At 42.9% G+C, this 26,074-nt stretch overlaps 1 protein-coding gene across 1 annotated transcript in view; it reads right to left on the bottom strand.

The window, feature by feature from the left end:
• Nucleotides 1-26,074, bottom strand: part of CREB3L1 (cAMP responsive element binding protein 3 like 1) — a 111,490-nt gene that overhangs the window by 7,609 nt on the left and 77,807 nt on the right. The window contains exons 3-9 of the mRNA XM_020798655.3: nt 20,244-20,404; nt 16,388-16,466; nt 14,808-14,965; nt 13,592-13,741; nt 12,251-12,309; nt 9,037-9,105; nt 1,562-1,661 (exon numbers count right to left, since the gene is read on the bottom strand). Coding sequence (XP_020654314.1) covers nt 1,562-1,661; nt 9,037-9,105; nt 12,251-12,309; nt 13,592-13,741; nt 14,808-14,965; nt 16,388-16,466; nt 20,244-20,404 — 776 coding nt within the window. The remainder of the gene's footprint in view (nt 1-1,561; nt 1,662-9,036; nt 9,106-12,250; nt 12,310-13,591; nt 13,742-14,807; nt 14,966-16,387; nt 16,467-20,243; nt 20,405-26,074) is intronic.

Here is a 26,074-nt window from a genome sequence, read left to right as displayed (position 1 = left end):
ATTCAACATGACAATTTCAGAAGCAAAATTTGAGGAACAATATTCAGGGGCCACTGAAATAAAGTTTATTTTTCATCCATGCAAGACTGATACCTTTTTCTTTTTTGTTTTTGGCTGGAATAGTTCTAAAACAGGCAAAAGATAAGGGGATGAGGAAAACCTCACCTACTGATTTTTTGTTTTTGTTTTTCATGAATATATTAATGTTGCAGAATGGCTTCTGGAACAGAAAAGTGAAATACTATTTTTGTGAAGCACTAAATTAATGCTTATTTAGGCCATTTGGTAGGTTTGATACAGACTTGGTGCTGAGCAGAAGGGGAAAAACAATTAATTGTTCAAATAATACCGTATATTCCTTTTTGGATCCTTTTAATTAGTCACCAGTAGAGCAAAGAAATGGAATCTGAAGCTGTTTTTGTTTTATTCTATAATAGAATTACTGTTAATTACATGTTTAATGATCCCAAATAGTACAGAATACATTATTTTCTAACATAAAACTACAGTAATTGGTGAACTTTGCTGTGACTATTATTCGTTATTAAACAATGTTTATAGTCCACTTTATGACGAAAAATTACCAAATTAAAAGCAACAATATGAAAAAAAAAACAGTAAATTTTTTTCAAAAGGCCTTGGAACATCTGAAACACAAAGATTCAAATTTAACTAAAATGCCTGGGATAAGCTATTAACCAGAACTTAATGCAAACAGCAGTCGTAGACATTTTCATAGGTGACAGGAAAAGTTAAATGAATGTACACTGAAACAAGTTCTCTGGCTCTTTAAAAAAATTACTTAAATGTGAAGATGATCCTGAACGACTGACCATATGAAACAAATATTCTGTGTTAGTTCAGAATATAATCAGCACTGTGTACTAGGATTTTAGGATTACATATTAATGGGCAGCAAGAAATAGTGCAAATTTACATTAGTGAGGATTTAAAATGCAGTGACACCACAAATCCTCTTGATATGGTGGATGTCAGACCAGGTGTAAGAATGGGTGGGAGGCATGCAGAAAAGTAAGGACATTAAGCAACTAAATTCAAAGTTGTTCATTATTGCTGTTTTTTCTACTGTAACACAGTCTGTGCTGAAAACAAGAATCGTCAGGTGTGTCTCGTTGTCCCTCAAGTTCATGTGACTAAAGTGACACTTAAGGGCCGAAAGTAAAAAAGTTGCCACCAAATTCTGGGCACATTCTCACATGTTACCCTTGCTTCCCAAATATTTTCAGGTATTTGTCCTGCAGGCTGCACTGCATTACCACATTGCTACTCTAATAAATGCTACAATACTCTTTTTTTTTTTTTTTTTTTTAATTGCAGCCTACATTGGCAAAAACTGCAGAGGCCTCTATGGCTTCAGAGGACGAAAAAGAAGTCATGGCAAAAGAGAGCATACAGAACGTGTGGGATGACCACTTGTGCCATGTACTAAAAGATAGAATATGTTCATAAGATCATTCACAAAAAGTATACGATATCTGTACACAAAGGCATAAAGAAAAAGCTCTAAGAAAAAAAAGAATAGAGAACATGCAGACTTTACCATCAGGCAGGTTCCTGTCTGTGTGGAAGCCATTTTGTACGGCCTAGAAACCTTCCCTGCTACCAGAGCCTGTAGCTTTTGTAACTGCTGAAGAAGAGTCCTAGGAAAGAAAATATCCTTGTGAAACATAAACCTTTAGGAGAAAACTGGTATATATTTGTTATATTTATATCCCACTTTTCCTCTGATTAATTAGCATACACGACTGTCCTCCCTCCCACTTTATCCTCACAAGGAGCCATGACATAGGTTGGGCTGAGAGGGTTGACTGGACCGAGGTCACCCAATGAGTTCTGGGGCCAAGCAAGGATTTGAATCTGGAACACCTGATGCCTAGTTTGACACTCAAACTTAGCGATGCCCTGAAAAGCAGCCTCCAGTGCCTGAGGCTCCCTTATACCCCCATGCACCAAAATGTATAAAAAAGAAAAAGAAATGATGCAGCAATAAGATGATGTGTGTCCTCTAGGGAGGGAGCAATTTGCCAAGTTTTGAGCTTTCCCATTATTGCTGCTTTCCATGTGCTCAAATTGTTTACTATTATTTTTAAAGTAATATTTTTGGTCACTTTAGAGCACAAGGTGGCCCTTTCAGTTACTGTAAAAAACACAGTTTGTTAGAAATGGGGATGTGGAGGGCACCACAGTAGAGGTCCTTCAATGTCCAGTGATGGGTTCACATGGTCCCTAGACCTCTAGATGTTGCCCATTCCTCCTTTAACCAGGATTGGGTTAGCAGTCTGGGGATGTTTTCAGACACAGCTCTCTCTACAGAGGTATAAATATCTGCTGGGGCCAAAGAGTGCCTTTTATCAACTTCACTCAGTTGTCCAGCTGTGCTCCTACCTGGATAAGAAATGCATAACAACAGTGATCCATGTGTTGGTAATCGCCAAAACAGACTACTCACTATGTTCACTATGTAGGACTGCCCCCGGAGTCAGAATAGAAATTTCAGCAGGTCCAAAATGCTGTGGCCAGATTTACAGGTACCAGCAGATATGAACACATATCCCCAGTCTTGGCACACCTTCATTGGCTCCTTGTTAGTTTCTGTGCTTAGTTTAAGGTGCTGGTCATAATCTATAAAGACCTTAACAATTTAGGACCTCTATATTTGGCAAAACATCTCTCCCAGAAAATAGCTACCCACCCCACATGCTCCTTGCAATCCTTGATGTTAAGAATTATAATACCGAAAGAAGTAAAAAAAAAAAAAAGCCAACACAAGACACTGAGCTTTTTCGGTTATAGCCCTGTTCCTCTGGAACAAGGTTCCCCAGGCACAATCCCTCTTTGTTGAAACATTTTGCTACTCATCCAAGTAGCTTCTTCAGTTTGAGGAGAGTTGGTAGGAGATCCCTGATATATCCTCCACATCGGTTTCACTTCCTCCTGGCTTGAATAGGCTTGTTGGAAAGACAAAGGATTGGGGGTGAGGGATAATCCCACTTCTGCAATTCTTCTTCACCCATTGTCATAGGTTGTTAACAGTGGTCTTTCTGATGTGTTTGGTCCTAATCTTTCTGGGGATGGATGAAAGGGCAGCATGATAAATAGGAGACAGGTTGTATCCAAGGTCTCCACCCCTGATGAGTGAGGGATTTTCCATATGCACATGTATGGTCTCCCTGACCCTTCTCTTAAATCAAGTATCTTCTTGGTCCAAAATTAGTACATCTTTGTCATCAAATGAGTGTCCTTTACCTTTCAAATGAAGGAACATTGCTGATTGTGGTCCTAAGCCACTACCCCTCCTGTGCTGGGCCATTCTCCTGTTTAGTAGCTGTTTGGTTTTGCCAATGTAGAGTTCCAAACACTCCTCTTTGCATTGGACCACATACACTATATTGCTCCTGTTGTGTTTTGGTGGCTGATCTTTTGGGTGGACGAGTCTCTGCCTTAGTGTGTTTGTGGGTTTGAAGTACATGAGTATGTAGTGTTTACCAAAATCCTTTTGAGCTTTTCAGACACACCTGCCATGTAAGGAATGATCAGGTTCTTCTGTTGGCTCTGGGTCTCAGACTGTTCCACTGTCCTCCTGGGTCAGGACACTGCCTTGTTAAAGGCCCTTTTTGGATATCCACAGGCCTTAATGGCTGTCCTCCGATGTTCATCTTCCTTCTTCTTGGCTTCTGTGGAGGTGGTGGTGTTTCTTGCTCTGTGGTTTAGCATCCTGATGACCCTTAGTTTGTGCCGTAATGGGTGATGAGAGTGAAATCACAGGTATTGATCAGTGTGTGCATGCTTTCTGTAGATTTCTATTCCTAAGCTGCTGTTGGCTCCTATGATAACTGCACAGTCCAGTAAAGCCAGCCGGTTGTCTCTGGTGTCTTCCCTGGTGAACTTGATATTTGGGTCCAATGCATATATATGGTCTGTGAAGGCCACATAAACACAGACTGAAGAAGCTACCTGGTTGAGTAGCAAAATGTTTCAACCTAACAAGAAAGAAGTCCAGCTGCCATTACTCAACTTCCAGATGTTATTGTATAATGTGATATGCCCAGAGAGTGGTGACACTAACGGGGCAGTTTAGAAATGTTACCAGTTTTAAGGAAAATCTGTGAAACAAGAGAAACCGGACCAAAGGTATTAAACATTCAGAAAACAATGCATCTATGTTCTCTAGTACAGGAATACAATATGCAGTATACCATTTATGACATGGATTGTAAAAGTCTACTACTGTTAAATAGTTCAATGCAAGCAAGATGTTTCCTTACCTAATGCTAAATTTATACAAACCAGAAGCTCTTAAGCTTCTACTGAATGGGAAGTCCATCAGTGTAGTAATGCAGGATTGTATTGTGGGCACAACAATACTGGCAACAAAAAGAAGGCAGCTTTTCTGCATGCAGAACACAGCTTGTGGAACAGGAACACTTATGCAAGCAGCACAATCCCACAGAAGCCTGCCAGCAGGACCTTCTACTCAGTAGAAGCACAATGGGATACTAATCTTAATATGGAAGTCACCCTGGCAACTATTCCACCATGACAGAATTCATGAATTGTGAGCAGGAGACAAATGCTTATCATTATTGTTACTGTTGCTGTTAATTTAATACCTAGGAGATGTAGCATTGGATGTTCCTACTAGATCCTATCTTGACAATGAATAGAGTGGAAAGTTTTTGAATGCTCCAGTGAATCAAAAATTTAGATTACATCATGTGAACTAGAAACCGCTTGACTATAAATGCTCTGAAGCATGCAACTGCTAGGGGAGGAGGGGAATGTGGGACAGGAGAATCTATAGCCCAAAATTCTCCAGAAAATGTAAACAGAGATACTAAACAGTTCATTGACTGTGCAGCAGATGGCAGACGTCAGCCATGAACATAGTTATTAACCTGCTGCCGAAAAGCACTACACTGTGGAATAGAACAGAAGAAGCTTGACATCTACTGGGTGTCTAGAGAGCAGTATCGAACCAGGAAGGTAGGTAGGGTCAGAGATGCTGACAGGCAATCAAAAGGAAAGGAGTTTATACAAAAAGGTTCCAAATGAGAGCAGTGTGGGCCCACCAGGCCCACAAAAGCTTAAATGCAAGATCAAGCGTATGTGCAAGATTAAGTAAGGGGCCAGATTCTGGGGGAAAAGGCCACTGATTATAGTTTTCCCTTTCTAACTCAATCTATGTAGATTTCACACGTGTGCCTAATGTTGGCCATCCCCCATACAAAAGATTACACTGATGCAGAAGCATGTAGGAATAACCTAGAGCTCTTTTTAGCCTGCTTTAATTCCTGTCTGGCACATAGCCATATATTCTACAACAGACTTCTCCAATGAGATGCCCTCCAGATGTTTGACACTGCAGATGACACCACCAGGGCCAGCATTATAATTGCTTGTGGTTGGGAAAAATGGGGTTATAGGCTAACAGATTGGGAAGGGCAGCTCTGAAGATCATGGAGTGCTGCTAGAAGGAGTAGACAGGGACTTGCATCTGATAGTGCCGATGCAAACAAGCAAACAAAAAACCAAAACAAAAACAACAAGAAAAACCAGAGGCAGAATTTGGGAAAGATAATTTTTAAATATTACAACTTGTAGAATCACCTGGCTGGGGAATTCTGAAAGTTGTGGCCTAAAAGAATACATTTTCACAGTTCAGAAAGAAAGGTAAGAAAATGAATTCCCTTTAAATGGGATGCTGGATAGCTCCGTGGTTGAGGCATCTGGCTGCAGAGCCAGACAGACATTGGGAGTTCTATTTCTCACTGTGCCTCTTTGAGATGGTCTTGACCCGACAAGCCATAGGGTTCCTTCCACCTTTGCAGCTCTATTTATTATTATTATTATTATTATTATTATTATTATTATTATTATTATTATTATTATTATTATTATTATTATTATTATTATTATTATTATTATTATTATTATTATTAAACACCAAGCACAGTCAAAATTATAAAAACATTGACTGGTACTATATAACAGATACAAGTTTTAACAAAAACCTAAATATCTGTTAAATATTGGCGCAATATGTATGTTGTTCCTAATATTGCCATTTTTTTGTAGCTATCATGGTGTGATTTCTCAGATCTGCAAGTGCTTATAGTACTGAGTGAAATTTCTTGATATTGTTCCCAAAGCCCCAATGACTACGGGAACCACTAAAGTGTTTTTTTTCCAGAGGCATTTTTTTCTTCTTCTTCTTCATAATCATCCACAGTTGATGCCTCAACTGTGGCGTCAACCGAAAGAGTGAAACTTGACCACAGTAGCAGAGTAGACAGGAGGAGGAGGAGAAGTCCCCCAAACCTGCTGTCTCTGTGCGTATGTTGTAATAGCTGGTACCATGTCTTCCCCTTTCCTTTACCGAAGGGCAGGCGTTGTAGCTGTTTTCTCCCTTTGCTATGTGAGTGGATAGCTGACTTCCCCATAAGCATCAAAGGAGGCACATTTCTTGAGCAGAGACACCATCAGATGGGGCCAATGGGGCCCCATGGATTGTGTAGGCAGCAGCCACCCACCTAGCTTATGGCAGGACCAGATACCTGCTGTTCTTCTTGAACTGAATGGATGTGGGGGAGGGAGGAATGAGCCTGAACCAGAGTGTAGGAGAGACAGGCCTCCCTCAAGTAAGGAACACAAGAAAAGAGCAGAGGCTGGTGTCATTCAGAAAAGGGATATCTTGTGGTAAGAAGGTGTAAGGCTGTAGAGGATCAGCCCAAGCTCTCTCGCCACCCAAGGCAGGAAGCAAAGGGCTCTGCACTTATTGCAAAAAGACATGCAATTTGCCAATTACCCTCCTCCTCTGTTCCCCAGAGGTGGCAGCACATACTAGAACCAAGGCTTCAGCTACTCGGTCAGCACAGAACGCCTGAGCAGGATTTCCCCACAGTTCCCTCTCTTCACTGAGGCATCACACACACATGAGATGGCTCCAAACCCATATGGTTGCATTCTCTCTCTGCATATAACCTTCCAGCAGTGCTGAACTTTGGGAGGAAATTCAGGTGCCCCAAATACAGCTGGCTTACGGCATTTTGAAGTAAGTGAAGTAAAATATATCACTCACCCAAAAAACTCCTCTCCCTGATACTGTTCTGAAGGATGGGGGAAAATTCACTTAGTTATAGTTTTAACAAAAGTTAATGTTTTCATGCCTCCCAAACTTTATCATGAGAAGAAATTGTTATTACTTTAAGATTTCACATTTGTGACTCCTATAAAACAGCGGTCCCTAACCTTTTTGGAGCTGTGGACCGGTTGGGGGGATTGAGCTCCATGTGCGGGGGGTTACCCCTGCGCTCACGCAGTGGGCATGTCGCACTTGCAGGGGGGTGACATGCTCACCATGCGAGCGTGACACACCCACCACGAGTGCAAAATGCCCCCCACAGGCAAGACATATCCGCCAGATGAGTGTGATACGCCCCCTGCGCAAGTGTGACACTCCCATAGTGAATGACTCACCCACTGGACGAGTGTGACATGCCCACCTCTAGTGTGACACGCCCCCTGCGTGTGACACTCCACTGCAGGTGCGGCATGTCCCCTACAATGAGCGTGACATGCCCACTGTGTGTGCATGCGGGGGTGTATATGGAAATCTATATCCATGGCCCAGTTCCAGAAAGCCCACAGACCAACACAGGGCTGTGGACTGGGGGTTGACGACCCCTGCTATAAAACATTTAAGAGAAATAAAGTGAGCACAATACAAAGCACACATTTATAAATGTTAATGGCTAAAATATGCAGAATTGAAGAAAATGCAGAACATACTTGGGTATAAATTAGTTTGAAAGTGTGCTGAAATGAACATGTTAGAAAAATATTTTAACATTTGCATGGATTTCAGCATGAGAAGAAAAGATATCATCTTGCAAACTGATACAAAGCATGAACAGGGAGGATGTGTGGGTGGGATTGGTAGAAATGCAATCCTTTTATAACTTTTTCTTCTGTTCTTTGAACCCTGTTTCTTGCCCATGAACAGAGACCATCCTAAACACCAATCATCTGATTACATTCCAGCTGCATTAGTGATGTATATCTGCACATATTTTGTTTGTGTGTTTTTCAGAATGAACCATCTTGAGCAGATTCTCCCCAATGGAAAAGATTACATGAGTTTTTGTTCTTTTTTCTTTTCTTTTCTTTTCTTTTCTTTTCTTTTCTTTTCTTTTCTTTTCTTTCTTTCTTTCTTTCTTTCTTTCTTTCTTTCTTTCTTTCTTTCTTTCTTTCTTTCTTTCTTTCTTTCTTTCTTTCTTTCTTTCTTTCTTTCTTTCTTTCTTTCTTTCTTTCTTTCTTTCTTTCTTTCTTTGCATTTTAGCACATTCCATCTCCCCAATTCATGGAAGTGTTTTCTGAGCAAAAAAGTTATATTCTAGACAAAGAACCTGTATTTTGCACAACCTAAAATGTTGAGTGTTTGCTGTTTCTGTTTTGTTTTTGCAAAACACAGTATTTTTTGCATTAAATGCACGTTTTTTGTGCAACACCTACATTTCTTTCTTTGGCTAGTGCTGCTGTTGAAAAAGTTTCTTTGTTTGGCTGATGATGCTGTTGAAAAAGTTTTCACACACACACACACATCCCCCCCTTTGGTCACAGGGAGAATTTGTGAATATTCATTACATCCTTCCTTCAACTTGCTTGGTAGCCAGTTGGGCCCAAAGCTGAAAATATTACTGGGAATGAGATAACACTCATTTTGGAAACAAGTCCCGTGGAGGAGTCTGAGTGCTAGAGTTTTCATTTGTAGAGATGAGAGGGAGGAATTTGCCTGTGAGGAAACTAGCCCATTTAGCTGTCCAAGCACAAATATTCTTTACTTACTAACCAAACCCAGCTGACCTCCTGCTGCTGCAACTGGAGAAGCTCCAAAGAAAGTCTACCACAGAGTAGGGGAGTGTGGTGAACATCCCTTCCCACTTTCTCTCCAGCATTCCCTTGACCTCCCTTCCTGACAGCCTTTTCCAGTCAACAATCAAATGTGGTTCTGCTCACCTGTTTGCATTTTCTAATGTCTCCACTTTTTTCCACAGTTCATTATTCTCAGATGTATATGATTCAACCCTGGAGAATTAAAAACAATCCCAGATTACAGATAATCAGGTGCATAGTCTCATCTAACCATGTGCAGGCATTGCTTGGAAAAAAACTACCTTTTGGACTACAAGTTCCAGAATCCTCCAATCAGCTTGGCCACTAGTTGGACGGTTCCGGAACTTGTAGTCAAAAAATAACTTCTCAAAGCTTTGCCTCCCAAATGGAGTTAGTTCTTAAGAATCAAGTCAGACTTGATGAGTAAATGTGCACAACTGTATTCAGGAAACAGAAGCTGAAGAAGCCTTGGGACCATGAGGTGGGCATGGGAAAAGTCTACTATCCCTGCGACAGCTGTGACAAAAAAAATGGTCATTTGCAGTTAACTGAAAAGCCTCTTCTGTGGCATTTCCAACTCGACATCATCAAGCATGCTGAATTACAGCTCTTATCATCCTCATTCAGCAGTAGCTATGAGCATGGTAGTCCAAAATTTTTGCAGGGCACCAGGTTGGAGAGATCTGCTGTATTGTATTGATCTGAACAACAGTAAACCCCAGATTGATTGATTGATTGATTGATTGATTGATTGATTGATTGATTGATTGGTCGGTTGGTTTAGTTAAAGATATATACCGCCCTATAGTGCAATGCAGAATTAATAATACTGTAACTCACTGAAAAAACCCAGGGCATTAGGTTTGGATTGGAAAAGAAAGAGAGGAAGAGAGAGAGAGCATTTTAAAAAGTGTAATTTAAGTGAGAGTACTCCTGGGGTAAAGGTCCATGTAGACCCAGGACTACTCAGCACCCGGTGGATTACATATATAGGCCAAGCACCCCTACAAACGTCTTTTGCAAAATGAAAACATTGTTTCCAGACTACCCACACAGTCCACTCATCCTGAGTTCTCAGGATAGCTTCTTAAAGAGATACAATGTAACAGTTTACTTTGGCAGAACCTTCTTGAAAAATTTAAATAGCATTTTCTGTGGCACAATTTTTGGCAGGAAAAAAAAAAGAAACAATTTCTCTGTCCTTTGCAGTCCAGAAGCTGTTAAGTTTTTCCAAGACCATTCATAAAGTCATATTAAAACACAATAACAAAGCAAGCAAACAAATTCAGTATCACTGTCAATGTCAAGGTGTAGGTTTCTGGGTCTTGCACGATGCCCACTTGCAGAATACAAATAGAGTAACTCAGATTTCCTGATCATATCTCTTATACAGCATTTTCAGTGCACAAAGCTGTTTACAATTCTGGATGAATTTACTTCTCACCACAGACCTGTGGAGCAGGCTATGCTAAAAAGATTACACCTGGCCCAAAGTCAGCTTGTGAGCTGCATGGATAATCAAAGCTTCAGGCTCGCTTCACTGATGCACTCCCTCCAAGATGAGGGTCAGTCAGACCACAAGACATTCATGAAGAACAGTGTATTTGATAGTGACATATGGACAGTCACTTTACTTGTCAATAAATTCCATTCATAGAAGGGATATCTAAGTGATTTCTGTCCTGTAACAACTCCATGTTTACTAAACAATGTGCAAGGTTTGGGAAACCACTCTGTTAAGCTCAGCAGGTTTTGAACAGGCTGTGGAAAGCACAGCATCTCCTTTGTCAGATTTATGTTTCATTTACATTGGGTACATGGCTGCTTTTAAGTTATAAGCACACAGCACTCCCTGGAAAAGACCCTGATGTTGTGAAAGTGTGAAGGCAAGAGGAGAAGGGGATGACAGAGGACAAGATGGTTGGACAGTGTGAATTTGATCAAACTCCGGGAGGCAGTGGGGCCTGTTGTGCTCTGCTCCATGGGGTCATGAAGAGTCGGACACAATTTAATGACTAAACAATAAAAATTGTACCATGTCATGTTATGCTGCCAGATGAATGTCTATTCTCTCTGTATATATGTTAATAGACTAAGTTGGTATTTTACTCTCTCAGTGTTACAGTGTAACACTGAGAAAGTGTTACACTCTCTGCATATGTCCTGAGAATACATATTTAACCAAAATTCTCAACACCACCCACCAACCCACTCATTGATGGATCCATCCATCTGTCCATCTGTCCGTCCATCCGTCCGTCCATATATCATGTATGTTCCATGCTACATCTATATTGGTATCATGGCTATTTTACATTTCTACTCTACTTTACCCACATGCTCAAGGCAACCATAAATCTCCCCTTCCATGAGAAACCTGGAAAGTAGAGATCAGGCTGGCTGATTGACCAGGGACCCCCAATAAATTTTATGGCTCAGTTGTGACAGAAGACAAAGGGGGGCAGGGAGGAAGGAGGCAGAAAAGCAAAGGAAAGTTGGCAGGCCTCATGGATTTCAAACAATGTATTTTGAAACACTGACTGAAATCCTGTTGCTTAGTCTAGAGTAGGCCTATTGAATCCATGGGGATTTGGTGAGCAAATCCATTTATCCAATTCTGTAAGTTCCATTGCTTAGAGATTTCCTAAGCAACAAGATTTCATCTATGGTTTTTATTTTCATATGTAAACATAACTGTCTTTGTGTTTTAAAACTTCAGAATTCAGTTTTAACCACTTTAACAATCTCATTTGGAGCTTTTGTTATATTCTTCTATATAATATTACTCCGAGCTGCTACAACAAGGGGCATCTTTGATGGGCTGAGGGCTGTTTTTCAAATTGCCCAGCAATATGGGAAAGCACACTCCCCAGAGTGTGAAACTGAAGTGGGAGGGGGTGAGGCAAAACTTTTAAAATAATTCACCCATTAACTGGGTTACTCACTCACTCACTCACTCACTCACTCACTCAATCACTCAATCAATCAATCAATCAATCAATCAATCAATCAATCAATCAATCAATCAATCAAATAATTTATTTTAAAGGAATTGCCAATTTCCACATTTTCTCACCCCCAAACTATAAGAAAAATACAATATAAATCAAATTGAATTTAAAAAGTAGGTAAATAAATAATCAGTCTGAAGTGCAATGAGCCAAAAAGGAACAGAAACCCATGTTGGCTATGAGACAAAAGTGATGTGTGAATTGTGGAAGAGGTTTGTTGTCACACAGATCTAGTGATCTCCCCTGTTCAAAGGCAAAAGAAACTGGTAACTTTTCAAATGCAAAATTGACTTAGTGTGGCTGCTCAGGGAGCAGAACTGACTTACTTTTTCTCCAGACACTCTACATATTCTTTCTTCTTCCTCCGACTCTCTTGTGCAGAAATCTAAAGGAATGTAAATATTAATAGTAATGTGAAGCCTCCATGGTCATTCTAAGGTCAGTCTAAATATAGGAGACTGCAAACTGCATCCCCCTTTTCTTAGAGAAAGCTATTAGTAATGGTTACTATATGTTACCTCCAATATTGAAGGTAGAATGACTCTGAATACCAGTTAACAGCGTTGCACTTGTGTTCTGCTGCCTAGGCTCTTCACTGGCTGGTGGCTATGCAAAATGCAATGCTGGACTAGACAGGCCTGTGGTTTGCTCCAGCTCATCTCTTTTGATATGTAAACCGCACATGTCAGTGTGACTGTGTACATTCTTTACATACAGGGAGCTATGCAAATTAGTTCCTGACATCTCCAGTTCTAAAATTATACTTAGTAGCACAACTAGCAGAGTCGCACGGATAGCTGGGGTGGCCAATACTCTGATGCAATATAAGGCAGCTTCCTAAATTATGTATTAAACTGGATTGTCAACCCATAGTAAAGTTCTTCAGCTTGAGCCATCCTCCTTCCTTTAACAGAAATGTCCCCGAGTTCCTAAGCATTTGTATTAGAATATCTAAGAACGGCCAACTTGTTTTTAAATGTTTGTGCAAGGTACACTAAGAGACACCATCATTTAAGTTCTCACAACATCATCATAACATGATGGTTTGTGAAGATGGGCCAGCATTCAATCTCTTATGTGTTGACAAACCAAGCTAATGTCATGATCAGAATGGAAACCAAGTTTTAAACAGTAAGTGGATTGGTTGCTGTGGGTTTTTCGGGCTCTTTGGCCGTGTTCTGAAGGTTGTTCTTCAGTAAGTGGATTCTTTCTGGGTACGATCAATCATTCAGATTGGCCCATATATATACTGAACGCTTGGTTACACGGATCATTTGGAGTGGGCTGGTGCAGGCTACATAGGGTTGCTTAAGGTCGAGTAGTGATCCTGTATTACCTGTGGTGCAATCTTTACATCCACAAGGAATCCACACCTCAAGCAACCCTATTTTCACCTTTAAAGGTGGGGACAGGGGGAGAACAGCTGCCAGCCTTCATCCTTTGCCTTTGAGTTTTCTGAAAAGGGGAGAAACTGAGCTAATAAAAACAACACACCATTTTGAAAGAGCAGATTGCTTCTGTTTCTCTTCCTGACACACACACACACACAATCCCCACTCCACCCATGTGCCCCACTCCCATCAATCAGAATGCTGGTAGGGTAGTCTTGACCCATAGGGAAAGCACCAGGTTTGGAGAAGGCTGTCCTATGCATTGGGGTCACAGACCTTGTTCTTAATTTTCCGCCTAACTCTCTTCAGTGCTTTCTCCTCTGCTTTGGTAAGAGGCAGCTTGGTTGGGATGGGATAGCCTTCAGCAACTAGGGTTCGTTTCTCCTCTTCAGTTAGGAGTAGGGGTCCTGAAGTCCCTTGTAATTTCTGTAGGTATAAAAAAAGGAGAAATAATCAAACTTTGTAGAATATGCATCAACAGCAACAAACTTCTTTCTGCTAAGAAATCCTCCTGATGAAGTTTTTTCATTGCAACTATCAGAACACAGGAAGGGAGAAAATCAGATCAGTGCGTTCATCTGTATAGCATTATTTGCACATGCAAATTTCTTGGGAATTTTGTGCCTCTCCACTAAAGACAAATCACAGTCCTATGGTGCCTTAAAACAGAGGTTCCCAATCTCAGATAACCCAGATGTTCTCAGACTGCAATTCCCAGTTACCCAAGGCTGGGAACCACTGCCATTAAAGATTAGCAGATTTTTTTTCTAGTGCAAGCTTTCAAGGACCACAACCCACTACATCAGAAATGTAAACTATCATAGAATGGGTTTCACCCTGATAGGAAATGTGGATAGTCTTACCTTTGGTTAGCAGGATGAGGCTGTGGGTAGAGGGGTCGAGAGAGAATGTCAACAGTAGTTTGGACAGTGGCTGAAATCTAGTAGTAAGTTATAACTAAAGTAAGCCAATTTAATTAATGGAGCTTACATAGCTCACCAAATTCCCACATACTCAATGGACCTTCTCCAGTTGTCCTACTTGATTTCAGTCAATAAATCCAAGAGATGAAGTTACTATTCATCATAGCAGTAACTGCCTAAAATACCATTTCCCCCAGCATTTTTATGCTAGTGTAACAGACAGAAGCCTTAATAACTGGGCAGAAATTCGGCTAAGGCAAAAATTACCTCATAATGTCTAGTCGTCGATCTAGAATGGCCACATTAGCTAAGGTGACTGAAGCTGCAATGCAACCTACTTGGGGGGCACCAGGTTGGAGCATCTGCTATAAATAAATCTGGGTTCTGGAACTGGCTCTGACTGTGTTTAATATCACCGTGCTTAAGCTGCAGCAAACTGTGATTGTGTCAATATTGAGAACTGCAAAAGAAATTCTAGTATTTCAGCTGATTCAAGATGTAAAGAGCTACATAGACTTTAGTGCTCTTAGCAAGGAGGTGCCTTACTGTTATTATTGTCAAATGCTTACATGTGGCGCTGTGAGGAGAGGAGAAGAAGAGATTGCTGTGGAAGAGCGAGCAGTAGGGCGGGCTGGACTGGAGGGAGGCAGGGACCTTGGACTCTGAGACCCATCACTGTCACTGCCGTGGCTGCTGGGAGGAGTAGGTGGCATCTGCACCAAATCATCTAAAGCAGGAGAGACCAAAGGTTCAAGTTATCAAGAAACTAGTACAAACAGACAAAAGTTCTGACTTACAAAGCCCTGAATGACTTGAATCCAAGTCACTGCATTTCCCTTTATGAGTCTGGCTGGGTTTTAAAATCATCAGGGGAAGCTTCTCTTTTGTTCCTACAATCCTCATGGGTATGTTTGGTGAGGACACAAGAGAGGACCTTCTCGGTTGCTGCTTCTGAGCTGTGGGACTCCCTTGCATGCAAGGTCAGACTGGCCCCCTCTTTGCTGCCTTTCTGTGAGCAGTCAAAGATTTTTCTCTTCGGGTAGGCTTTTTCTCAGTCACTGAGTTGGGCTGATGTTTTTTGTTTTGTTCTGTTGTTTGCTTTCTTTCTGTTCCTCCCCTTCCAGTTGCTATTTTGTTTGTTTATAATGCTGTAAGCTGTCCTGGGCCATCTTCAGGAGAAAGGTATGGTATAAGTATTTTAAATAAATAATAATACATAAAAGCCAAAAATATCTATACAGCTGCTGCATTTTTTGAAATGCAGACCTGGTAATGCTAGTAAGTAGCAGTAACTTTACTGTAATACTACTTAAAAAGGTAAAGGTTCCCCTTGACATTTTCAATCCAGTCGTGTCCGACTATAGAGCCGTAGAGCCAGCGCTTGTCCGAAGACAGTTTCCATTATCATGTGGCCAGCGTGACTAGGGAATGCCGTTTTACCTTCCCACCGAGGTGGTACCTCTTTATCTACTCGCATTTGCATGCTTTTGAACTGCTAGGTTGGCAAGGAGCTGGGACAAAGCGACGGGAGCTCACTCCGTCACGTGGATTCAATCTTACGACTGTTGGTCTTCTGACCTTGCAGCACAGGCTTCTGTGGTTCAGCCCACAGTGCCACCACGTCCCTTACTACATACAGTAATGTAAATATTACTTTTGACTTGATCTGATTATTAGCTTCCTGGACTGCATAGAAGTATAATAGGTCTCCCCATCCTTTGGATTAGTATCCGCTAATTCACTTATCCAGAAACCCCAGAAATACTTATTTACATGTTTTTCTAGGGAGTGTTTACCAGAACTGGCCACAAGAGGTGGCCCAAGACCATGCAATGTATAGTGTCAGCATTTCCCAGCATCTGTGGGGGAGGGGCTTGGAACTAATCCCCGCAGATGCTGTGATCCTACTGTGTAGTATTTAAAAGGTTAGAAGATAATCCCGCAGATCCACAGCTAACAAATAGCCATCCTCACAATCCCCACTACCCATCAGTAACCTGTTTGAGAAGTACATGTTGTTGCTTTGGATTCTTAGACAAATGGAATGGCAGGAGATTCTGCAGTAGACAGTTCTTTGATAATGAGGAGGCTGAGGACGGTGGTACGGGGTGAGGGAGCCAGAGGAAACTAGTTGAAACTGTTGTCTTACCTGTGGGCACATTTAGAAACTGGTTCACCTCTCTGGGTTCAGCTTTAATTACAGGCTGGGGTGTCATTTCTTCGGGAGTCTGCCCAAAATACAGATATACAGTAATTCAGTTTTCAAAGGCAATTCTCACATGACTTTGCCCTCTCCTCCCCTGCAGGCTGACTATGTTCTTGAACAGGCTTGCATCATTCACAATTGGAACTTTGGTGATTTTATGCCAGAAAATAAGTATGCACAAGTTCATCTCTAGACACGATGACTCTACACATGTGGTGTGAATTTTTGTCGTGTTCTCCTGTCCTAGCTAGAACTAAACTGTTTTTATATTAGTGAAATGCTGTGCCACTAATAGACACAGAAGGCAGTGGATTTAGGTTTCTCATCTCTATGAAAGCCCCTCATTTATGAGTGATAGACTGGAATAGAAGACACATTATTGTTACATATTACATTTGTTCCCTGCCTTTCTGCTATCAGGCAGTGTGCCGAGTGTCAAAAACATTCATTTAGCCACACAGTTCTGCAGGTTAGACACAGATACTCTTCTCTGTGTGTCATGCAGGCCTTCAGACACAGTTTAAGACAATTCAGATAAAGAAATTAACAGCACTGACAAGAATATTTGGGCAATCAAGTGATATGGAAGAACCAGTCCACTGCTATTGCTACTTTCCCTCACAAGGATAACTTGGCAATTTGAAGAAAACCAAATGCTTTAAGGTAGCAAGATGTTACTTTTTCTGCTGTGACTTCCTGGCCTCCTTTGGAGATCTGATTAATGCTGATACACACTTCACATAGACAAATTAAAACTTCCTTCTTCATAAAAGTTCCCAGTGCCCAAGGATCATAGCTTCCTTGAGTATACACTCAAGTACAGTATAGTGTTTCACTTGGCTAATGTTGTTGTACTGTCTGTATTTCCTTTGAATATGAAGGAGGGAATGAACAGAGATGTACATAGAAATCCAACTTCATAGAGACATCTTCTATCAGAAGGCAGCCTCTCTCACTGAGGTCTGGTTTGAAAATAAGGACTGCAAGAAAGGTGAGCAGGGCCCCTGAAATTGCCAATCAACAACTAATACCTGGCTAGCAGAGTACCATCTGGTAACAGCCTTCTCCACAGTGATGAGTCATATAGCCTATTCACTACATATTTCTAAATTTGCATCTGAACCAAAATATGAAGACTATGCATATATCTATGTCTCTCTTTTTGGAAATGTAGAAGTGGTCACCCTATCAGTAGGGTGCGTGCTTGCATCTGTCCCTTCCTTGACTGCTGCCTCCCCTGCTTGGAGCATCTGCCACCTCTTCAGTCATGTTTGTGAGCACTCACACATTGTGCCCTGTGAGTGGTCTTGTCCAAGTGCATTTAGGGTGCAAAAGATCTTGGTTAACTGGTGCCTTACTTGACTCCAATTGGCATGGACTTTGAATACAGTGATGCCCCGCATAGCGATGTAATCCGTTCCAGGATTAACGTCGCTATCCGGATTTGTCGCTATTCGGGGGGGGGGAACCCATAGGAACGCATTAAACTCCGTTTAATGCGTTCCTATTGGGGAAAAACTCACCGCTATGCGGGGAATCCTCCATCTGGCCGCCATTTTCGCCGCCCGGTAAGTGAGGGCAGGGCGTGAAAATGCTGCGGGCGGCCATTATGTTGACCCGGCAGACATTTTGGAACCGCCGATCAGCTGTTTGTAAAACATAGCAATGCGATGTTTTCCCTATCTAAAACATGGCAATGCGATCGCATTAGCGATCGCAAAAAACCACGTCGCTATGAGGATTCATCGTTAAACGGTGCACTCGTTAAGCGAGGCACCACTGTACATCTTATTATGAGCAACAATGCGTCTTGTGATGGCAGCCACTACCTTTCTAGCTTTCCATTCCCTGTCCTTTTTGTGCTCAGGCAATTATCTCCCATCTTTCCTGTTCCACATTTTTCTCATACTGTCGCATGCCAGAGGACTAGAGCTCGAAAGCAAGCAAAAACTGCCAACAGCTTTAGTCCAAAACAAGAGTTGCCAAGGGAGAGTGATGATCATGCAGGTTTGCTGCAAGGGTGTACTGGACAAATGGCATTTCTACAGTGGACGTCATCTTTGCCATTGCCTCCTCTCCCCTCCAGTCCCTGAAAAGACCCACAATATTTCCTCCAGATTCAAATGGGAAGCCTTCTTTTGGTCTAATTCAAGCTGGTTTTGTTCACACAGCTTCTGTTCACTGGACTTTCTATAGTACCATACAGCAGCTGTTCCTGATCACATGAGGTGGAGAATTAACATGACGATCCCTTGGTTCCCAGCTGCACCAATGTGATCCGCTCTTACTCAAGCCCCTATCCCACAAAGGGCCATCACACGAAACACTGATATTTTACACTGCCCCAGATTGTAAACACACCACATGGGTCTGCATTTGTGGACACAGTGAGATCAAGCTGAATAAGCAAAGGAAGTTTGTGTGCATCTCTGGTTTGAGTTGCTGGCTTGTTCCATGCTGTTTCTTTTCCCTGCCATGAGTGAGAGGAAGACAACCCACTTTAGATTTTAATATATACTTTCATAATGGCACTGCAACTCCCATCAGGCTCAAACAATACCAACTGGCTGGTGATTATGGGAATTATAGATCAACATGGCTTAAGCATAATAGTTTGGAAGAAGGATGCCTTACTGTACATATGGCTCAGGGGAATTTCTCACTCCACAGGGAACACCAGGAAAGAATCAATGGGAGAAAGATTAAGCCTACATCTTTCTCAGGCCTACGTCATATCATTTGCATAACCATGTTGTACCTCTTGCCCTGCAGTGGACATGCTCTGGAGGTCCAGGGACAATTTCCCACCCTGGGATCCACCATGGGCCACAGTTGCCCCCAAAACAAAACCAGAAGTGGCTGAAAGTTCATGTCCACTTTTGTAAAAGCTGTTTTTGGAGGTATGGGGAGAAACAAGGGGAAGGGGATGGTAGATCTTGTTTTAAAGGAGAATTGTCAGTCCTGGAGGCAGTCCCTCTTCTCATCAGGTTAGGCTCTTAAAAGCAATCAGTCCCATAACCTCTTGTACCTCCCATGGAGCTTATTCATTCCCATCCACTTCCTTCTTCTTTCCAGCTAATGGCTGTTGCTCCAGAGAGAGACTGGCAGAGACACAAATGTGCAATTTGAAACTCCCCTGAGGACCTGGATTTTTGGGCTACAGCTACCAGAATTCTAGCTTGAGAAATTCCTGGTGAATTTTGGGTGCTGTAGTGAAAAAAAATCTGAAAGTCCCATGCCTAAAAGAACCCCATCTGGCTTGCAGATTTTAAGAAGAGCTTTCCAGAACCATTACTTTGTACCTATCATTAAACAAAATACTCCATCCAGAAACCTAGGGTGCAATCAGAAGGGGAAATAGCTTGCATTCTGAACTAGCCATGACACAGTCTGATGTGAGTTACTTCCTGGTGACCATAGGATGTACACAAAATCATGAACCAGCCCAACCTGATCTGTGTTCAATCTGGACCTTTTTGGCATAGCAGCGGAGCTATATAATTTTTGAGGGTTGGGCTGAGCAATTAATCCATGGATGAATGAGTCGCTTTAAGGGACATTGCTCACAGCAAAATGACTCTTCCCAGTGTGATTAGACACAATCCTTTCTCATCATCTGATTGCACCCATACCAAGTTCACATTGGGCTTTTTCTTTAAAGAACAGCTCATAATTAGTTCTAGCTTTTATTTTATGTCTTCTAATGGCTTTTTTATTCAGAATGAGGGGCCTGAAGAAGTCATAGTATCAAAATTAGAACTTTGGGCTGTTGCCAATATTCCAGCAACAATGGACTCACCTCTTCAGGGACTGGTAACCTTTGCACTGGGCTGAGGTTCAACATGGGCACTACATTAGGTGGCAGCTGGGTCTCAGGAAGTTCTGGCACCGTATTCTGCTCTTGCTTCACCATGATGGAGCACAGCTTATGCTGGAGAGACCACATACCATTTTCCAGTTCTGAGAAAAGAACCATATTGAAGTCAAATGACAAAGAGCTCTGTAGAAGTAAATCCTGTTATTTCCAAACGGAACATGTGCATATTCTGTTATGCTCTACAACAATTGGATGAACATAGAACATTATATATTGCTAACATGTGCTGGATTATGGAGAAAGCCAGAGAGTTCCAGAAAAACATCTACATTTGCTTCATTGACTACACAAAAGCCTTTGACTGTGTGGACCACAGCAAACTATGGCAAGTCCTTAAAGAAAGGGGAGTGCCTCACCAACTTATCTATCTCCTGAGAAATCTATATGTGGGACAGGAAGCAAAAGTTAGAACTGGATATAAAACAACTGAATACATCATGCGAAAGGCTAGACTGGAGGAATCCCAAACTGGAATTAAAATTGCTGGAAGAAATATCAACAACCTCAGATATGCAAATGATACTCTGCTCTGATGGCAGAAAGTGAAGAGGAATTAAAGAACCTCTTAATGAGGGTGAAAAATGAGAGCACAAAAATGGTCTGAAGCTCAACATCAAAAAAATCATGGCCACTGGTCACATCAACCTCCTGGCAAATAGATGGGGAAGAGATAAAGGCAGTGACAGATTTTACTTTCTTGGGCTCCATGATCACTGCAGATGGTGACAGCAGCCATGAAATTAAAAGACCCCTGCTTCTGGGGAGGAAAGTGATGACAAACCTAGACAGCATCATAAAAAGCAGAGACATCACCTTGCTGAGAAAGGTCCGCATAGTCAAAGCTATGGTTTTTCCAGTAGTGATGTATGGAAGTGAGAGCTGGACCATAAAGGACTACAGAGGATGAGATGGTTGGACAGTGTCATCGAAGCTACCAACATGAATTTGACCAAACTCTGGGAGGCAGTGGAAGACAGGAGGGCCTGGCGTGCTCTGGTCCATGGGGTCATGAAGAGTCAGACATGACTTAATGACTAAACAACAAGAACAACTACGATACTCAGAATCCTTCAGCCACAATGGGCACTGGCCAAAAAAGTAACTTTCCAAGTCATGACAACTAGATACAGTGGTGCCTCGCATAGCGAATGCCTCGCTTAGCGATGAATTCGCATAGCGATGGGGTTTTCCGGGGAAAATACTGCCTCGCATAGCGATGTTTCCTATGGAGGAAACTCGCATAGCGATGGTTGGGGCCATGCTTCACATAGCGAATGCTGTCAATGGTCCCGTTTCGCTTAGCGATGTTTGCAAAAAGAGCGGGAAAACTGGTTGTGTTGCAATGCTAATTTCTTAGCGATGTTTGCAAAAAGAGCGGGAAAACTGGCTGTGTTGCAATGCTAATTTCTTGTTTTCCTCAAATCCTAACTGCCAGTACCCAGGATGCTTTGTGCCTGTGCGGGGAAGGTATAAAACCCCTTGCCCATGCATCCTTGGTTCACTCTCCCATGTGCGCTTCCAAGGTTGGCATTTGTCACTTTGGACTGTGTTTTGGGGGTGTATCCTGTGCTTGAGCAAGAGAAGGTAAGCTTGCATTTCTGAAATGCTACATGTTTTTTGCAAGGGGGATTTTGGGTCTGCATTTGTGTGAGATTTTTCTGTTTTAAATGTTTTCTTTCTGCCATGTGGGGATGTTGGGTCTGGCTGGCTCTGGCTTTGGTTATGGGGGGGGTTAATTGGGGGAATTGCAGGGTTTTTTTGCTGGGGGTTTCTGTGCTGGGACTGCTGTTTCTGGTGGAGTTATGCTTGCCTGAGCCTGGCATTGGGGTCCTCAACTGAAAAGCCATTTTACAACTTTTTTTCTATGTGCCTGGCTGCCCATGGGGTGGGGGTGCTGGGGTCCAAGGGTGCTGGAGGCACACTGGGACTGCTGTTTCTGGTGGAGCTATGCTTGCCTGAGCCTGGCATTGGGATCCTCAACTGAAAAGCCATTTTACAACTTTTTTTCTATGTGCTTGGCTGCCCATGGGGTGGGGGTGCTGGGGTCCAAGGGTGCTGGAGGCACACTGGGACTGCTGTTTCTGGTGGAGTTATGCTTGCCTGAGCCTGGCATTGGGGTCCTCAACTGAAAAGCCATTTTACAACTTTTTTTCTATGTGCTTGGCTGCCCATGGGGTGGGGGTGCTGGGGTCCAAGGGTGCTGGAGGCACACTGGGACTGCTGTTTCTGGTGGAGTTATGCTTGCCTGAGCCTGGCATTGGGGTCCTCAACTGAAAAGCCTTCTTATTCCAATTTTGAATGTTTTTCCTGTAGGTGTGGTGTGGTGTGCTGTGGTGTGGTGTGGTGTGTTGTTGTGAGTCCTTTGGTGGCTGTTTGATCCTGAGGTAGGTAACGTTTCTTTTCCTTTGGGTTTTTTCTCCTTTGTTTGTGGTGGAGGGTGTTGTAAGGGTCAGTCTAATTGTTCTGAATTTTTCTTTGCTTAGGCCTTGCCTTCAGGTGTGCCTTCAGGCCTTGCCTTCCAGGCTTTTCCAAACGATCCGTTTGATCCTGAGGTAGGTAAGGGTTTATTTCTCCCCCCCCCCCAGGTTGTGGTGCATGTGTGTGTGCCAAAACTGCCACTTGCCTGTCCAGGGCAGTTTTGGCCAGGTGTGGGAAGGTGAGGCAGATGTACATCACTGATTGTTTTTTTTTCATTTAACGTAGCTACAGCATTGGACATGGGTCCAAAGAAGACTGCTTCTGCCCAGGTTGGCAAGCCGACCAGGGAGAAGGTCACGCTTGTAATGAAGAAGGAGATCATTTGTAAATACGATGAGGGGAGACGCATTGCGGACCTCGCCCGGGAGTACGGGCGCAATGCATCGACCATCGGCACCATCGTGGCCAAGCGTGACAAGATCCTTTCAATGGATGCCGCCAAGGGTGTCACAAGGATCGCCAGGAACCGTCCAGCTGTCCTGGAGGAGGTGGAGAAGCTCCTGGTGATCTGGATGGAGGAGAAGCAGCGTGGAGGGGACACGGTCACCGAGGCTGTGATCTGTGAAAAGGCCAGGTCCTTGTACGCCGACCTCATGGCAGAGCAGCCCGGAACATCAGCTGAGCCTGAGGAGTTCAAGGCCAGCAGAGGCTGGTTTGAACGATTCAAGGCAAGATCTGGCATCCACAGTGTGGTTAGACACGGAGAGGCAGCGAGCTCAGACACCACTGCTGCAGAGGACTTTGCTGTGGAGTTCCTCGAGGTCGTAACCACAGAGGGCTACCTTCCAGAGCAGGTTTTCAACTGTGATGAGACCGGCCTGTTCTGGAAGCGGATGCCCAAAAGGACCTTCCTCACCCAAGAGGAGAGCAAGCTGCCTGGCCACAAGCCGATGAAGGACCGCCTGACCCTCCTCTTCTGTGCCAACGCCAGCGGGGACCTGAAGATCAAGCCATTGCTTGTCTACCACTCTGAAAATCCACATGCTTTTAAGAAGCACAAGGTAGACAAAGCACGGCTGAAGGTGATGTGGCGTTCAAACTCCAAGGCTTGGGTGACACGGGTACTCTTTGTGGACTGGGTCAATCACGCTTTTGGCCCAGCTGTGAAGCGGTACCTGTTGGACCGTGACCTGCCTCTGAAGGCCCTGCTCCTAATGGACAACACTCCTGCCCATCCTCCAGGCCTTGAGGATGACTTGTTGGAGGAGTTCTCCTTCATCCGGATCATGTTTCTCCCTCCAAACACCACCCCACTACTCCAGCCCATGGATCAGCAGGTGATCGCAAACTTCAAGAAGCGCTACACCATGGAGCTGTTCCGGCGCTGTTTTGAGGTGACTGATACCACCAGCCTCACCCTCCGTGACTTCTGGCATGATGAGTTTGACATCGTCATCTGCCTGAAGATGATCGCCAGGGCCTGGGACGGTATCACCCAGCGGAACCTGAACTCTGCGTGGCGCCCGCTCTGGCCAGGCTGTGTGGCTCCTGGTCCTTCAGCACCTGCACCTGAGTCCACAGTGATGCAGGACATTGTGGACTTAGGGAGGGACATGGGCCTCGATGTCACTGAGGACGACATTGCAGAGCTGGTTGAGGGTCATGACCAGGAGCTGACCACACAGGAGCTGGTGGATCTTCAGGCGGAGGCGAGGGAGGAGCACGAGGAAGAACAGCAAGAGCATGCAGAGCTGTCGACCAGGGACCTTAAGAAGTTTTTGACCAGCTGGAATTATGTGCAGACTATAGCACAGTGGTATCACGAGGACACGAATCTGGCACAGAACTTATCGAATTCCTATGACGAAAGGATCGTGTCCCCTTTCCGAGGAATTCTGAAAAGGCGGCAAAGGCAGCTGACAATGGACAGGTTCCTCACAAAGAGACCAATGCAGGAGGAGGAACCTGCTCCTTCCACCAGTGCTGCTGAGTTTGCTTCAACGTGGAGCATTTCTTCTTCCTCCCCCTCATCAACCCCCTAAAAGAGTGCTGCATTGATTTGGGGTGGTTAGGGTGGTTTAGATGATTCCACCTCAATTGTTGATGTTAAAGTTGAAATGTTTACTGTAGTTTTTTGCTTCTTCACTGCAAGAAGGTTTTCTGTAGTGTACTGATGCACTTTCAAAAAAGTTTGTTGTGAAATGTTATGCTTCTTCACTGCAAGAAGGGTTTCTGTACTGATGCAGTTTCAAAAAAGTTTGTTGTGAAATGTTATGCTTCTTCACTGCAAGAAGGGTTTCTGTAGTGTACAGTACTGATGCACTTTCAAAAAAGTTTGTTGTGAAATGTTATGCTTCTTCACTGCAAGAAGGGTTTCTGTACTGATGCACTTTCAAAAAAGTTTGTTGTGAAATGTTATGCTTCTTCACTGCAAGAAGGGTTTCTGTAGTGTACAGTACTGATGCACTTTCAAAAAAGTTTGTTGTGAAATCTTATGCTTCTTCACTGCAAGAAGGGTTTCTGTAGTGTACAGTACTGATGCAGTTTCAAAAAAGTTTGTTGTGAAATGTTATGCTTCTTCACTGCAAGAAGGGTTTCTGTAGTGTACAGTACTGATGCACTTTCAAAAAAGTTTGTTGTGAAATCTTATGCTTCTTCACTGCAAGAAGGGTTTCTGTCCTGATGCAGTTTCAAAAAAGTTTGTTGTGAAATGTTATGCTTCTTCACTGCAAGAAGGGTTTCTGTAGTGTACAGTACTGATGCACTTTCAAAAAAGTTTGTTGTGAAATCTTATGCTTCTTCACTGCAAGAAGGGTTTCTGTCCTGATGCAGTTTCAAAAAAGTTTGTTGTGAAATGTTATGCTTCTTCACTGCAAGAAGAGTTTCTCTGCTGAAAGAGTTATGCAGATGTTCAATCACCTCGATTTCTGAGTCTAAAAAGTTGTCTTATGCTATAAAGTTTATGATGTTTAATGTGCACTTAATAAACCCTTTGTTATCCTGATTTGACTTTGTTCTGAGTCTTTTTTTAATTTGTTATAAGTTCTAAATGCTTGGGGTGGTCAGTGCAGGTTGTAAAACCTGTGCAGACTTAAACTTGGCTTGGTTGTGACTCTTAGTTAATTTTGGTTGAATTTTTCCCTCCCCCATAGAAATCCATGGAGCCCAAATTTTGACAGCCCCATTGTTTCCTATTGGGGAGAAAAAAAATCACCATAAATTAACGAAAAGTCACATCTAAGCCAAATTACATTTGCACCCGTTTTAGAAGGTGCAGAAACTATTCCAAGCATTTAAACCCATTTTTGCCCCTTGTATGACACATTTAAAATTGC

The sequence above is a fragment of the Pogona vitticeps genome, chromosome 1 (assembly GCF_051106095.1).
Source record: "Pogona vitticeps strain Pit_001003342236 chromosome 1, PviZW2.1, whole genome shotgun sequence".
NCBI classification, from domain to species: domain Eukaryota; kingdom Metazoa; phylum Chordata; class Lepidosauria; order Squamata; family Agamidae; genus Pogona; species Pogona vitticeps.
This window is presented reverse-complemented; position numbering and strand designations above follow the sequence as displayed.